This window comes from Prunus mume, linkage group LG7, assembly GCF_029339155.1.
Source record: "Prunus mume cultivar Tortuosa linkage group LG7, ASM2933915v1, whole genome shotgun sequence".
Lineage (NCBI taxonomy): Eukaryota > Viridiplantae > Streptophyta > Magnoliopsida > Rosales > Rosaceae > Prunus > Prunus mume.
The window spans coordinates 6,716,744-6,731,324 of NC_142704.1; the positions used below are offsets into that span (position 1 = coordinate 6,716,744).

The following is a 14,581-nucleotide window of genomic DNA, read 5'->3' on the forward strand; positions in this document are numbered from 1 at the left end:
AAAAAAAGAAGAAAAAAATGACACAAACTCACCTGAAAGTTCGTTGACCAAACTTTGCGCAATGGCGTCACACATGAATCATGATTATTATGGCAAAAGAAACTCAATAAGGAAATGACATGAACTCACTTGAAGAAAATAGCTTAGAAGAAGCCAAAAAAAAAAAAAAAAGAAGCTTATCACGAACAAAATTTTGCTAGAAAATGGCACGATGTCGCCTGAAAATTGCTTGACCTGGCAATGGTATTATTACAAAGTAATAATTAAGGGTAATTTTGGGATGATATATTGATTGTGATAGAGTGGTCCTAACATAAATTTAATTTCCACAGTAAAAATAAACACTAAAATCATATGGAATGTGACATTCATGTCATTTTCAGGTAAATAAACATGTCATTTTAGAAAATTCATAAATTGAAAAAAAAAGAAAAAAAAAAGAGATTTCCTTATGGCTCTAAAAGTTAAACTTTATGAAGTAGTATAGTGAATTAAAGTCTTAATGATTACATGGGAAAAATAGACGGTTACAAAATTGTTAGAGCATCCACTATGATGCTCTCTATTCCTTAGCTAAAATTTAGCTAAAAATATAAGAAAACTATTTTATGAGCTCTCTAAAAAATTTCAACTCCAACCATACTCCATATGGAGAGTCATGAATGTTATAACTCTTTTTTGATTGGTCCATCTCTATTAAAAAATAAAATAAAAAATAGTTAGCATTAAATAAAGGTTTGAAATACTCATAAAATAAAACAACATTAAATTATAGGGAATCACTAGGAGTCCTTTCTCTCTCCTCAGATTTAGGAGCTCCTAGAGGACTCCTTATTTTAGGATGTAAATAGGGAGCGTGGTTGAATTTGTATTTTTATGATTCCTCCCTAAAATTTGTCTAAGAAGATGGTTTAGAGAGCCCATTGTGAATGCTTTTAGGAAACCAATGAACTTGAACGGCATGCACAAGACCTAACCCACTGGGGACATGATTGCCCAGGAATACGATGTCGTCTTAGTAAAGTACTGTGAGCACATGCGCACACTATTATTAGTGTTTAAGGTCTCCCACTCAGGCACTGGCATGGCATGGCACGGCACCACTTGCATTAACAAAGTTTAAGAAAGCTAAGCTTTCGTGGGTGTCTCTCAGTTGAAATAGCACTCAAATGAAGTGACATCCTTACCACTTTGGCCGACGAAGGATTTGGTTACAAGGCTGGTTGTAGAAGGTTAGATCAAACAAATGTTATATGTTGGTTTTGGACAGAGTGGATGAAATAGAGATGAAAGAGATGAGACAGATATACCCCTAGAGCACAAAAGGGCTGGACCTCTCTCTCTCTCTCTCTCTCTCTCACCTCTGCTTATTATTTGTAGGGTCCACAAAATCAGCAATGAGAATAATGAATTAATAAATAGGAAGACTTGGGGACCTTGAAACCCTGGACCATAATGTTAATGTTACTGAGAGCTCAGTCATGGTAATCTAATCTCCACCCAAAGCAATGAATGAAAGATTGGAAACAAAACCCTCCCTCCTCTCCTCTCCTCTCCTCTCCTAGTTCACATGCTGTGATTGATGGCTCAGCAGCCCTCTCAGCCTGATGCAATTCAAGTCTGGTCACTTTCTGCCCCTACCAAAAGTGGTCCATCTAGCAATCAAAACCTCTCCATTCTCAAAGCTGCACTCATTAAGGAGGATGGTCCTTCTTAAAGACAGAAAATATACATAAAAATGGTCCTTGAATTTATGTCCGAGTTTCATTTTGGTCTTCTAACTAATTTTTCCACACAAATGGTCCTTCAACTTTCTCTTTTGTGAGACCAATTTGACACTAAAAAAAGAACTAGAAGAGCATTGACACTAAAAAGTCGTAATCATTTCGGTCGAAAAGAAAAAAGAACATTGCATATGTTAAACCAGTTGAGTCGTTACCCTTTATCTCATAGCAGCAAACTGCAAAAACCGATGGCCAAAACTCAAAAGTAAAGTTTAAGGGAGGGCTGCGCATATCTGTCACCTGCAAACCACCACGCCCCTAAAGTCTGCACAGCTCTGTGATGTAAAAAAGCTGAAGCTGTCACTTGTTTCAACGCTTCAAAGTGTTCCTTCCCAGTTGAGGTCCATCAGTTTTGTCCCCAAGCTGCATCTAAGCCCAGGATAGAAAATTCAAACACCGAGTGTCCTTAGAAAAACCAATTATTATAAATAGGCAAAAAGTCACTTTTGTACCTGTAGTTTGCTATTTTTATTAATTTGGTCCCTATCGTTTCAATTTAAAGTAATTCATGCATAATCATCAATTTCTGTCATCTTTTGTTTCAACTTCTGTTAGTTATAGAGGGGCAATTCAGTCCACAAATTATTATTCTCTTTAAAAATAATTTTAAAAATAAAAAAACCAGCCATCCCCACAAACTATCGTCCACCGACCACCACCGAGCCATCGTCCACCTTCCATAAACTTTCTTCTCCGACCAAACAAAAGGGAAAATTCCCTCATCTCGCTTCCAAATTTTTTATCAAGGCACCCATGCCTCCTCTTTCGCGAGTTCATAGCTTTGCCGACCAAATCCCTTGTTGCGAGTTCATAGACTGAGATAGAGAGTGACAGGTACATACAAATACAGAGAAAGAGAGAGGAGATTCACAGAGAGACAGCCAAACCCCAGCCCCAGCCTCGACATAAATGACCTCCACCTTCCGCTCTCGCCTAGCCCCACCCCTTCGCCCAGAAAATATAAAACCCAACCCCACCCTTTCACCCGCGCACCGCCCCTAGCCCCAGCCCTAACCAACCTCCCTCTCTCCAGATCCGACGAACCCCACACTAGATTGCCAAGGCCACACCACCGCCTTCGTCAAGGCCACGCCATAGTCTTTGTCGCCAAGTTCTTTGACTGCCGCAACCAACAGATCCATCCCAACCAAGTCTAGATGTGAGAGAGAGAGAGCTTTTTTTTTTCTTTCAATTTTAAGATTATTATTTTTAAAATGAATGAATTTTTAAGTTTTTTACCAAATTACCCCTCCACAACAAACAGAAAGTTAAAAAAATTTGACAGAAATTGAAAATTGTCATTGAATTGCTTCAAATTGAAACTACATAGACAAAATTGACAAAATTGAAACAACATAGACCAAAGTGGTAAAAATGACAAACTACATAAACCAAAAGTAACTTTTTGCCTTATAAATAACATCTAGATATGGCCAGTTGGCAACTACCCTGTCTTATAATATTTCGTTCAAGGGCATATAAAATTTAAACAAGTATAGATCTGTTTGGTGAAAGCTAGTAATTTACATTCACATGAAACACACAACAAATTTCAAGTCACCAGTCGCTTTATATTTACACACTATTTACATCAATAAATAAAGAAAAGGAAAGCAAAGACAGGGAGATAATTATACATTGATCCAGATCTAGAAGCACATTGCAAAACAACAGAGTAAAAAAGAAAAAGAACAACTAAAATAAAAACATATAATTAAATATACTTCATAAATCATATCAACAACATCAGCATATTACCGGCCAAATCCACCACTTTGGGGTTCAACTTCTCCATTGTTCATCAGCTTATCCAGCACAACATTAATGTCCACTGATTGCCCATTCTCAGTCATTTTCTTCACTGTTGCTCTGACTATGTCCCTTCGGAATCCCATTGTTACAACCTCATCAACGACATTATCAATTGGTATTCTGTTTCCAGTCGCACCAGAACTTGACTCCTTATCCATACTTGAGGCCATAGGTATTGCATATGGCAACACCTGGGCAGTTGGCAGTCTCGAAATGCTGCTTCCACCAGAACGGTCTAAAGAGGCTGGCAAGATTTGTGAGTGTTTCGTTTTTGAACCGCTGTTGTGAGATGGAGATCCTTCATGGGAATAAAAATCATCAAGAGTTGAATGTTGAACTGGTTGCATATGCCCAGCAGATAAATCTGAACAATGATTTCTTGTGGATTGATCATGCGTATACTGGAAAGAACCCATGTACTGTTGTTGGGTTGGGAGAGTCATGCCAGTTGCATTAGGGGATTTGTGCATGCTTGGAGGATATCTTTGTGATAACATGTAGGGGGTTTCTCCAGGATTATGAACCAATGAAGACTGGGCTCGTGGATCAACTGCATTGAGAGGCGGGTGCAATTGAGGTAGCCGTTGTAATTGTGAGGTTGGTGAAAGATGTGGTGCTGGTGGATAATATTGATATGGTGCTATGGGTGGTGGTAGTGACTGCTGAACTTGAGGCATATAGTATATCTGAGGTGCGGGTTGTGGATTCAACACAGGTGGCGAGTAGTTAGAATCTGTCTGTTGAACAGAAGGGATTTGATTCTGAGGTGAGTGGGTATGAACTTGTGCTGCAGGTGCTGGTGGCAAATTCTGATGAGGTTGGATTGGGGGAACATTAGGAGGAAAAGAAGAAAGTTGTAGACCAGCAACAGGAGTTGAATGTGGTTGGTGGCTTTGTTGAGGGGCAGATGACAATACTCCCTGAGTTGAAATTGTTTGTACATTGCTCCTTTGGTTTTCCAATTGCTGGTGACCCTTTAACATTTGAAGAGTTGCAAGCTGCAGCTTAGCCTCTGATATCTCTTGTTTATCTTTCAAGTCCTGCATACCACCTTCGACCTGCAGTTTATTTACAAACAACATGAACCATATCAAGAAGCTGCTGGCAGGAATCGCAGAATCTCCTGTACACCACTATTACTTGTGTGTTTTTTTTTAACGCTAAACCTAGTTTTCACCTGCTTCAACATGATTGTATTATTTAACACATTGTGCTAACAGGACATCTTCAACATTTCTCTCATAGTTCAATAGGGACATTGCTCAAATTAAAAATCAGAAGACTAGTTAGACACTAGGTTCAACTTTGGCGCTCAGCAAAGATGATCATGGTCACTTACAATATTGTGAATGTTATTGTGTTAACTAGTGGAAGTTATGGCATGCAAAATCAAATCAGATAAATTCCTGAGAAAAGCCTATTTGACTATAAACCTGTTAAATATGAGCTTCGAGCCAACAAATTTTCTATCAACTTATCTGCCTCTAGCACCTAATTTGTACAATCAAAATTATCCATCCTCTAAGTTTAGCACTTACAATAATGCAACCTAATTGACTGGTTAAACGAGAAATGTATGGTTTACAATACCTCTCTTAGAATATTCTCAAGTTGTCTAAGTTTCCCATCATTCCTGCCATGGTTAATTTCAGTAGAATCCTTCAAGTCGTCAACTGAGTTCTCTAGTCGGCGTAAGCGAGTCTCCAGTTGGGAAAGTCGCGCACTGAGACCCTCCACCGCATGCAGCATATTGTCAAAATGATGGCTCATCTTCTGACCAATCACCGAGATCAATGCCGAGTCATCAAAAGCCCCGGCATACTTGCGACCCGGATTTGCAAGGTCAATGTGGTCCATAGAACTGCAATTCTGTGAGTCAAAATAACAGAAGCAATCACTTGAAAATCTACAACAATCATGAGCAGGAATCAACACAGTACACCCCAGCCGATATTCAGTAGATTGAGTTCTCTATCTTCCTCACTTATACCATCAAACTTAATTCAATTTCATTTAACAATAAATAAAGGGAAAAAAAAACTTAAGCATCTCTATGCACACCCACATAGACATGAACTAAGAAGAGTTAAAACAAAACTCATCAGAAACTTTTGATGCTACCATTATACCAATTCCAGTTAGTGCCCAAATTCTATTCTACTAAACACAGAAAGATTCAAACTTTAGATAAATAATCCATCAATTCGAAAATTTAGTTGAAGCTTGAAACGCATACCTCGAAAGTGGAAACGCGTGACTGCTGCGAGACGACATGTCGCGTGGGGCGGAAGTGAAAGCTGGAAACTGAGTCGTCGTCCTTGTCCTCATCGTCTCGGAGGTCACGAGGGTAAGAAAGTTGAGATAAATCGTCGGAGTGGGACCGAGAAAGTTCCATGATCTGCTTATCCATGAACTCCGACGACGTCATGGCGCTCGGAGTTTCCTTTGCCCCTTTCCTGCACTTTCGCTCATATTTTCTGAGATTCCAAACAGAAACAGATTGTGCTGTGTTTGGCCCGGCGGAACTGTTAAAGAAGAGCCCAGAGGTTGCTTGATCATGTCCAGTTCTTGATTGATAATATCCTCTCCTGTTTTTTTTTAAGGGTTAGCAGGCCCAAAAGATGTAGGCTGGAACAATGAAAAGCTCATCAAGGAAATGAGATTGGAAATGCACGTTTGAAGCCCAACAAGGAAAAATATAATGCTTAATTAATTATTATTTTTGCCATTCTCTTCTAGGTAGGGGGAAAGAAGAGAGAATATTATAGGGGGTTGCCTCAATATTATCTCATACAACCTGGGTGCACTTGGGGAGACGAAGAATTTGACACAATTTTTCATTGTGGTCTCACCCCACGTGCATGCTTTAATTAGTTGTTAACTTAATCTATTGTTGGCTTCATTGTTGTGAACTTTACTTTTGTGTCATTTCCTAATTGATTTTGGTCACTACCGCCAGAACAAACACAAATTAATGAATCAAGTTTTTCTTGATGAGTTCATTGACCCGTTTAAATTATATGGTTTTAAGTTTGCGTTATTATCTTGCACGCCATTCGTGTTTTACGAGTTTATATTAGAGTTGAAAATGTTGATCGCTTTGATATGAACTTATAAATCACGGATGGAGTGCAAAAGAATAACTTAAAAGGTTTTTTAGCGCCTTTGTGCCATCTGTAGCCACATATGTAAAAGTTGAGAGATTGATGACCATCAATGGTAAGAATAAGAAGCCAAAAAAAAGTGAGAGTGGAGAAGGAGAACAAGTAGTCGAAGAAGAAGTAGCAGCTAAAGCCTCTGATCACGTTCAACATGCAGAACAATATAGTTGAGGTTCCTTGACATTTGACTTACAATTCAGTGAAAGAAAGTAAGTTCATGTTTTCTACTTTCTTTTTATGAATTATTTTCAACTATAAAAACATATAGTTGAAAATAATTCATAAATCATATCAACCCAAAGAAAAAGAAAGAAAAAAGAGGTGCATTACATTACATTGATGACATCACATGAAAAATTAATTCAACTGTAAAAAGCTAGCTAGCAGAGTCCATTAAACTGGGGTACAACCCAGATGCAGTATATACCCCTGCAAATCAGAATAGGGATATAAGGAGAAATGTTGTGTGATGGTTCCGCTCTCTAAATTAAAAAAATACCCATATCGCGACATGACATGTCGTCATATAGCGTATCATATTGGATATGGTCTCCGTAAACAAAAGACGACGATGAGAAATCATGGGTGTAATATATGGAATTTTATTGGCATACATGAAAGTTGGAAGCCAAAACAGAGACGGAATGATTGTCTGACAGGACCCGACCCAAATTCCATTTTGGAATCCGAGCCGAACCCTGTTCATGATCGACACTTGGCAGGTGCCGAGCATAATTGACTTGGTTGCCTTTTTTTTCCTTAAATCCGACTTCTACCGAAAATTTGGCAGAGTCTCCCCTATAAATCGAACGTTCCCAAAATTTACACATGTCAACAAGCACTTAAATATATACACCAACTACCAGTATAATAAAAAAAGTATGTTCCAACAGTTAAATACGTTCTAGGTCAATATCAGAGCAACTATACAAGTTTATTTACAAAGGAGGTAACCACTTGTGAACCAAGGAACCCTGCATCAAAATGGGGAAGAGTGGGAAGCGAGAAATGCCCTGTGGTGGCTCTAGGATGCACGTCTACAACATGGAGGCACAAAACATTCAAAAGGTGAGTGGACCCAAAAACAAAGTTTAGAAAATACATAAGAACACATTAACCCCGCTGTAAAAAAAAACAGTTACGCAAAACTAAATCATTCTCTTCATTATATTCGTACTGAAATCAAAGTACACACATATATTTATAAATATACGCCAATCATACTCATGGTCATCTTTTTAAACTCTTAAAAGCACTGAAATCAGTTTAAAACTAACACCTAGATGTACCCTTTTATTTCCGTCAATTCCTCGATATCCACAATTCCTTCGCATCATCATTGGTGACACGTCCTCGCAGGTCTCGATGACACAAAGTCAATTTGAGCCGCAACCTCGCAGGATTCAGAGGACCTTGGTCAACTTGATCCGCGTCCTCGCTCCACACGAGTCCAGGTACCATAGAACTCGTGGGGCAACTGTCAAGCATGTTGACTAAACCGAAGGCAATTGATAAAATCCGAAGGCAACCTGGATGTCCGTGCACATCATCATATCCGAAGGCAACATCTGTATATATGGGTACCTAAGGTGGCTTAGAAAATAACAATAATAATAAGCAAAGTTTTTGAAAGATATGATAAATAACTGAATTTCTGTTAAGGCTGGACTCTGCTGCCATTTATCTAATGTTTAACTAAAATTCTCTTTTCCTATATCTCTAAAGGATATTCCACTCGGCAGCATGCAAATCAAAATATTTAAAAGCATGTCTCACTTATAAAACACTATTCTTTGAATAAAACTTATTCAAGATCAAATACTGAAACTAAATTTCATAAATTCATTTATGAAAACAAAGAGTCCACTCACAGTTGGTCCGAGCTCGCTGGACCTTTGGAAGGTCCCTCCTGCGGGTCAACTGGTGCCCGAGTGCCTGATTCAAATACTATATTAAAATATATTAATAAAACTGTTCGGTATAAATATTTAAATAAAACCTGCACTTCTAGAAGTGCGTGCATCAATTTAAAGTTATTCATATGCCCACAGTACGTTCCTTTAATTCTAGGACATTCGTCCCGTGAATCGGGTTTCGATTGGACGGTTAGATTCGTCACAATCACACGATCGACGATTCTAAACCCTTAACTCTAGGGTTCGCAATTTCGGAATATCCGGGACTCCGATTCAAGATCCGTCGAATCCTATACAATCCTAGTAAGGTCTAAATTAACATATCTGAAAGTGATCACGACCCAATAGGTTCAAAACCATTGAGCCCGGATAACGCACACTATGTAAAAGTCTGCTTAACATTCAAACGACGTAAGAATACAAGGATCATTCTGAATCTAAGAGTGGTCCCCACCAGACGCCCACGCGCCACACCCGGCTTTGGGTGGCTTGAGAAATTTCCAGCGGCCAGAAAAACTCCAAACTGCCGGCCTAAACTCCTAAATTAGGTAAAACACCTAATTTGGAACTACTTTTGTTCTTGGACCTACCCCAAAAAGTGGCCGTAAGTGGCCGGAATCCTACCCTCAAAACCGGCTGAAACTTAAGTTGAAAATCGAACGATCTACGCTTGAAATTTCTAAAATCCTTCCCAACCAGCAGCTAGATCATGGAAAATAGCTAGAAAACCATACCTCACTCGTCCGATTTGGTGGCCGGACGACGGAGAACGAAAGCTTGGAAATTCACAAAAGCCGACAACTTCCTTTGAGTTTTCCGGAGGTTTCGTTGCGGCTGGTGTTGGAGCTGGGCTGGGTTAGGTAGAGGACATCGATACGAAACTTTTTTAACAAATTTCACTCAAAACGGATACCGGATGGCGACGAAATCATCACTTGAAGGTGAGTGTATGCGGAGAGAGAGAGAGAGAACCAGAAATCTGGTTTCTCTCGCGAGGAAGAAGAAGAAGAAGAAATAGAGATCCGGTTACTGTAGCAATACTATAGCACCGACAAACTTTAAAATTCCCACTACGTCCTTTTGATTTCTAGACCTTTCCTCCTTCACAGCTCAGAATCGAGCGTGCGCATGTCCACGAACTCATTTCATTGTGCTCTACGCAACAGTGCAAACGAGATTCCCAAATTCTTTTTTGGTCAAAAATTCAACTTCTCAATTACTAAAATAGTCTAAGGACAAAAGTGTCATTTTCCCTTAATAAACTAATAGTTAAATATTAATTAAGGTTTGGGTTGTTACATTGTCACCTATGAAAAAGCATTATCTCCGATGCTTTTTACCTCAACATGTTGTAAAACAAATCCGTCTTTGTCGTCGAACACCACCTTGTAAACCATAAAGCTTTCAGTCATAACATTCTTGTAGGCCCCTTGTGTTTGTTTACAAACTCTTTCGATATGCATTAAGTCTCCCTTGGTTGATTCTACAAGATATCTTGTAGCTCTATGACGGTGGAAGCCTGCGTCTGGATGTGTAAGCACCTTTAGTCGTCGTATTCTTGAAGTATAAGGGTTAACATTGTTGACTGTGCAAATCTCACGGCTTGGTGCTCCGGGCTGAGGGGATGTACGTTAACACGTGGCGTCCTTCTTTAGGATGCGGTGCAGTTGTGCGAGGGCGTGCCAGCATGGTCTACCGTGCGTCGAGATGGTGATGAGGTTTGGGTAGAAGATGGTTAAATGATGCGCTGTTTTAAGTTCGACTTCTAATCAAACGATTGTGGCCGAGAGATGAACTGATCTCGACCGTCAGTTCACGGTATGAGCTACAAGGCCGTTTAATGGTGGTGTTGGTGGCGGGTTTTAAGCAGTGTTCCGGCGCGTTGCTCAAAGAGCGACAGTCGTATGATATATGAGGTGAATGAGATGATAACAGAGATGGTGCTCCGGCGCCTTGAAAACCAAGGGTCGTATGATATATTGATGAATGGATTTTCCTTACAATCTACCACTACTCCTAGGAAAGCAAATAAATGTATTGAAAGTGCATTACAGGAAAATATAATTTGCTCCGTGGGAGGCTTTTGGTTTGGTGTTTGAACCTCTTGAATGTAGTCTTGAGCTTAGCATTTATATGGGGAGTCCTGGAGGGACAATCGAGGCTGAAAAGATCTGCATTGTGGAGCCTGATTGGGGCAAGTGGGTAGTCAAATCGGCATTTGGGATCGTGAAGCATGGTGGTGTGACCCCCATGGATCCGGGTAAATCTCGGCCACTACCCTGATCGTGAGTTCTGCCCCATTGGTGTGGGAATGCATTTAATGCCCTGGTCTGGTGGTTGGTGATCTGACCTAAAGTTGTAAGCATACTTGTGAGTATGTTTGTGCCTAACCACTCTAATTTCTATTACCAAATCCTGACTTCAGTCACTTCCCCTCTCCCCTCGTGCATTAAATGCTTCTTGCGACTATTGAGCTTGCTGCAATAGTCAGAGGCATTACTTCATTAAATGGGGCATGGGACCCTGAGGCCACGTGGCGATTTGACCGCAGTATCTTCGGCCGTGTCTTTTACGGCCCTCGGCTTCGGCCCATAAAATCGCGGTCGCTAGGCCGAGAGGATTATGCCTTTGCAGCTTTTTTTTTGTTTTTAAGAAGGCAAAATGTCTAACGAAATGTGGCCGTTTAAGTCTATGAGTAGGTGCTAGGGCCGAGATGAGGTCCCTTCGGTCAGTTTATGACCATGATTTATTAGGCACAGATAAACATCTAATGACCAAATCTCTCCCTGATGTCCAAGTAGGTGGACTTGGGTTTGGTAAGATATAACATCAGTGACCGGAAGTGGGGGCTTAATCCTAGTCCAATGTTTTTGGCTTCGACCTTTTTTCATACGAATGAAAGCAAATTCATCATAAATACCCACAAAATGATTAGCTTTACGTAACAGTGCTACAACCACATAGTTATCTGGATTCAAAGTAGGGTCAGCAGAGAAGATGACCTTTCTCACATTGAATTCGTGGAAGTTTTTGTCACGTTTCTTGGGTATGACATCCAAGAGAGGGAGAAGAATGGGCGATGCTGGATTTCTGAAAGGGTCCTGAGTGCTATAATCGGACTTGGGTCTGCAGTAGCGGAGCTAGGATTCTCAGTATGGGGGGGCCAAAATTTCAAAATCATTTCTACTAGGTTTTTCATCTTCAACTGGGAGGGTCATTACTAATCTAATTGCAATAATTGTATTGCTATATCATATATTTTATAATATATTACAAGAAATTAATAATTAAGTGAGGGGCCAAGGCCATGGCAGGCCTGGTGTAGCTCCGCCCCTGTTGTCTGTGATGATTCTATTGTGGCAAACCAACCGTGGCTAGAGCCACAAGACCTCTTTTTAAAAGGCACTTCCAATCCAATATTGTTGTAGATTTTGCCTTCAACAATGCTGTATAATGCTTTTCGGTGGTTCGTTTTCGTTAGGAGGCGGCTATTCTTGCTGTCGCCGCCTTGGCATTCATATTCATTAGGGATCAAGAGCATGAGAAGTAGGTTGTTATGCTGCCACCGCTGTGTTGCTTGATTATAGTCTTTCGCAAGAGAATGTCATTGCTTGTAGACGGCAGCCAGAGCCGGTCCATTAATTTTGAAGGCCCTGTGCAAATATGGATGTCGAGGCCCTATATATACAAGTAGGAAAAAAAAATCCATATAGAAACAAAAATTTCTGACACGAGAAGAACACATTCGGAAAGAGTTTCCCAGAAAAATTTCTTTAGTCACCCTTCCAAATCACAGAGCTGATAAATTGATTTTCCAATTTCAATGCTTGGTGAATTCTCATGTGAATAAGGGAGGGAGAAAAGAATTGTGATTTTGGGGAAAAGGCTAAAGCTTGGGCTTTTACAATCCAAAATTTGATGAAAGAGGGTGGTACACTGGTACTGAAAAGAAATGACTTTATTTTGATGGGGGAGAGTGAGAAAGACTTACTGAAAGAAAAAGAATATTAGAATGATTTTGCAGCTTGAGAGTTGCGAAGAGGAAAACACAAGTTTCAAACCATAATAAATAAATAAAAAGAAGAGTTGCAGCGTGAGAGTTGGGAAGAGAAAAATGAATTAAATTGGGGCCTTTACTTTCTAAGTCGTAGAATTTATTGATAATTAATATTCAATTCAATTTTGATTTTAGTTTCGATGCCTTGTATGTGGTGTTGTTGGGTGATATTTAATATTTTATTTTTATTTTCATGTTTTAGTTAATTTAATGGGTTGACTTGGAAAAATTTGGAGGCCCCTAAATTTTGAGGGCCCTGAGCGGTCGCACACCTCGCACACCCCATAGGCCGCCCTCTGCAGCAAAAGAAACATGGTCAATGGGCTCAAACAAATTATTTAGAATAAAAAACACAGGCAGCAGAGGAAGACTTGCCCATTCTGGTGATGATATGTACCTACTGCAACTGTATTTGAAGGCAACACCAGCGGCCATGTTCCCATAACGACGCTTCTTATTATTAGGGTACATGACACCAAGACGAGCAAGCACTCCAAATTAAGAAGAAGAAGAAGAAACAAAATATTGCACGTACCAAGAAATCAACCCTAAGATATTCCTGGCTATCTATAAAATACATGAAGCGGATAACACATTAGCACAAGTCCTCTTGTACGTATAGAACTCAAAATGGTAATAATCTCATAGTAAGTAATTGGGCAATAATGATATAATATTGCAATATTTTCGTTTTCTTTTCCTGCTTCTTATTATAATATACAGTTTGTTTATTCCCTCGTTCAATGGCAAGAGAATCAAGTACGATAAATATTGGCTTTATTTGGAAGGCAAATATTAAGTGATAAAATATTATATTCTCATTAAATTGTGGCAATTTGACATGATTTTTCAAGGATTTCATGAACTATAAATAATATTTATTTTGCAACCAGAATTCTTATACACCAAGTACTCTTGGCCTCCAAGGAATTAGGTCAGTCAACCAACCGTTACTGTACTCACGTGCTCGGATTAGGGTTACCATTTTTGATATGTGTGTTTATTCAAAAATGCTAATTATTCCACATCTATAGACTATATACCACCTCTCCAATACAGATGGAGCCTCATTATATTGGTGGGCTCCACCTCTATTAAAAAGATAGTACACAATGTGGTATGCTCATAGCCGGCCTTGGGGGTGGGCGAGAGGGGGCCTTGGCCATGGGCCTCCAATTAAGGGGCCCCAAATTTATATATATAATAAATAAATAAAACATAAACAACACGCAATTAAAATAAGTTTTTTCGTTTCCTCTTCCCATAAAGTTTTTCCGTTTCCCACGACGAAGCACAAACAACATGTGCTTGGGGAAGGCGACTCCTCTCCTAATTAGTTTCTCCATGGAAAAAACTCTATTTAATCCACCCATCTCTTAATAATCCACCACCATATTTTTCTCCGTTTTCCCCATCTTTCTTCAATCCATCCATTATTTTCAATTTCTCTCATCATTTTTTTCTCACATCATATTGTAACCCTAAGAATCAATCTCACACTAAAATGCTCACAAATTGTCTTTGAGATTGATGGTGACCAAGAGGGGAGGAACATGAGAAATTGAAAAGGTAACTAAATTTATATTTTTTTTCTTCATATATTTGTTCCTATCCATCAAACTATATTTTCAATTTCCAGATTATACACAGACAATGACTTTGCTGTTAAGAGATTTAGACTCGCTTTATAATGACCATGTAGGATTATGCTCTATAATTGTTTATAGTAAAATCATTATTCACGCGCTCTACGCGCTACGTAAAATCATATTATTTGTTGTTTTTTCACAATTGTATACTAAGGGAAGGGGCCTCATTTAGTTTATAGCCTAGGGCCAGCCCTGGGTATGC

The 14,581-nt window shown here is 39.4% G+C and overlaps 1 protein-coding gene across 1 annotated transcript; it reads right to left on the bottom strand.

Moving 5' to 3' along the window:
- Positions 1–3,286: 3,286 nt before the first annotated feature.
- LOC103343434 (uncharacterized) lies at positions 3,287–6,394 on the bottom strand. The gene is made up of 3 exons (XM_008247088.3): positions 5,833–6,394; positions 5,187–5,465; positions 3,287–4,654 (listed from the first exon to the last, which is right to left on the bottom strand). The coding sequence occupies exons 1-3, from the start codon at positions 6,022–6,024 to the stop codon at positions 3,539–3,541; spliced, it is 1,587 nt and encodes a 528-aa protein (XP_008245310.2). The 5' UTR covers positions 6,025–6,394; the 3' UTR covers positions 3,287–3,538.
- Between the last annotated feature and the right edge of the window lie 8,187 nt (positions 6,395–14,581).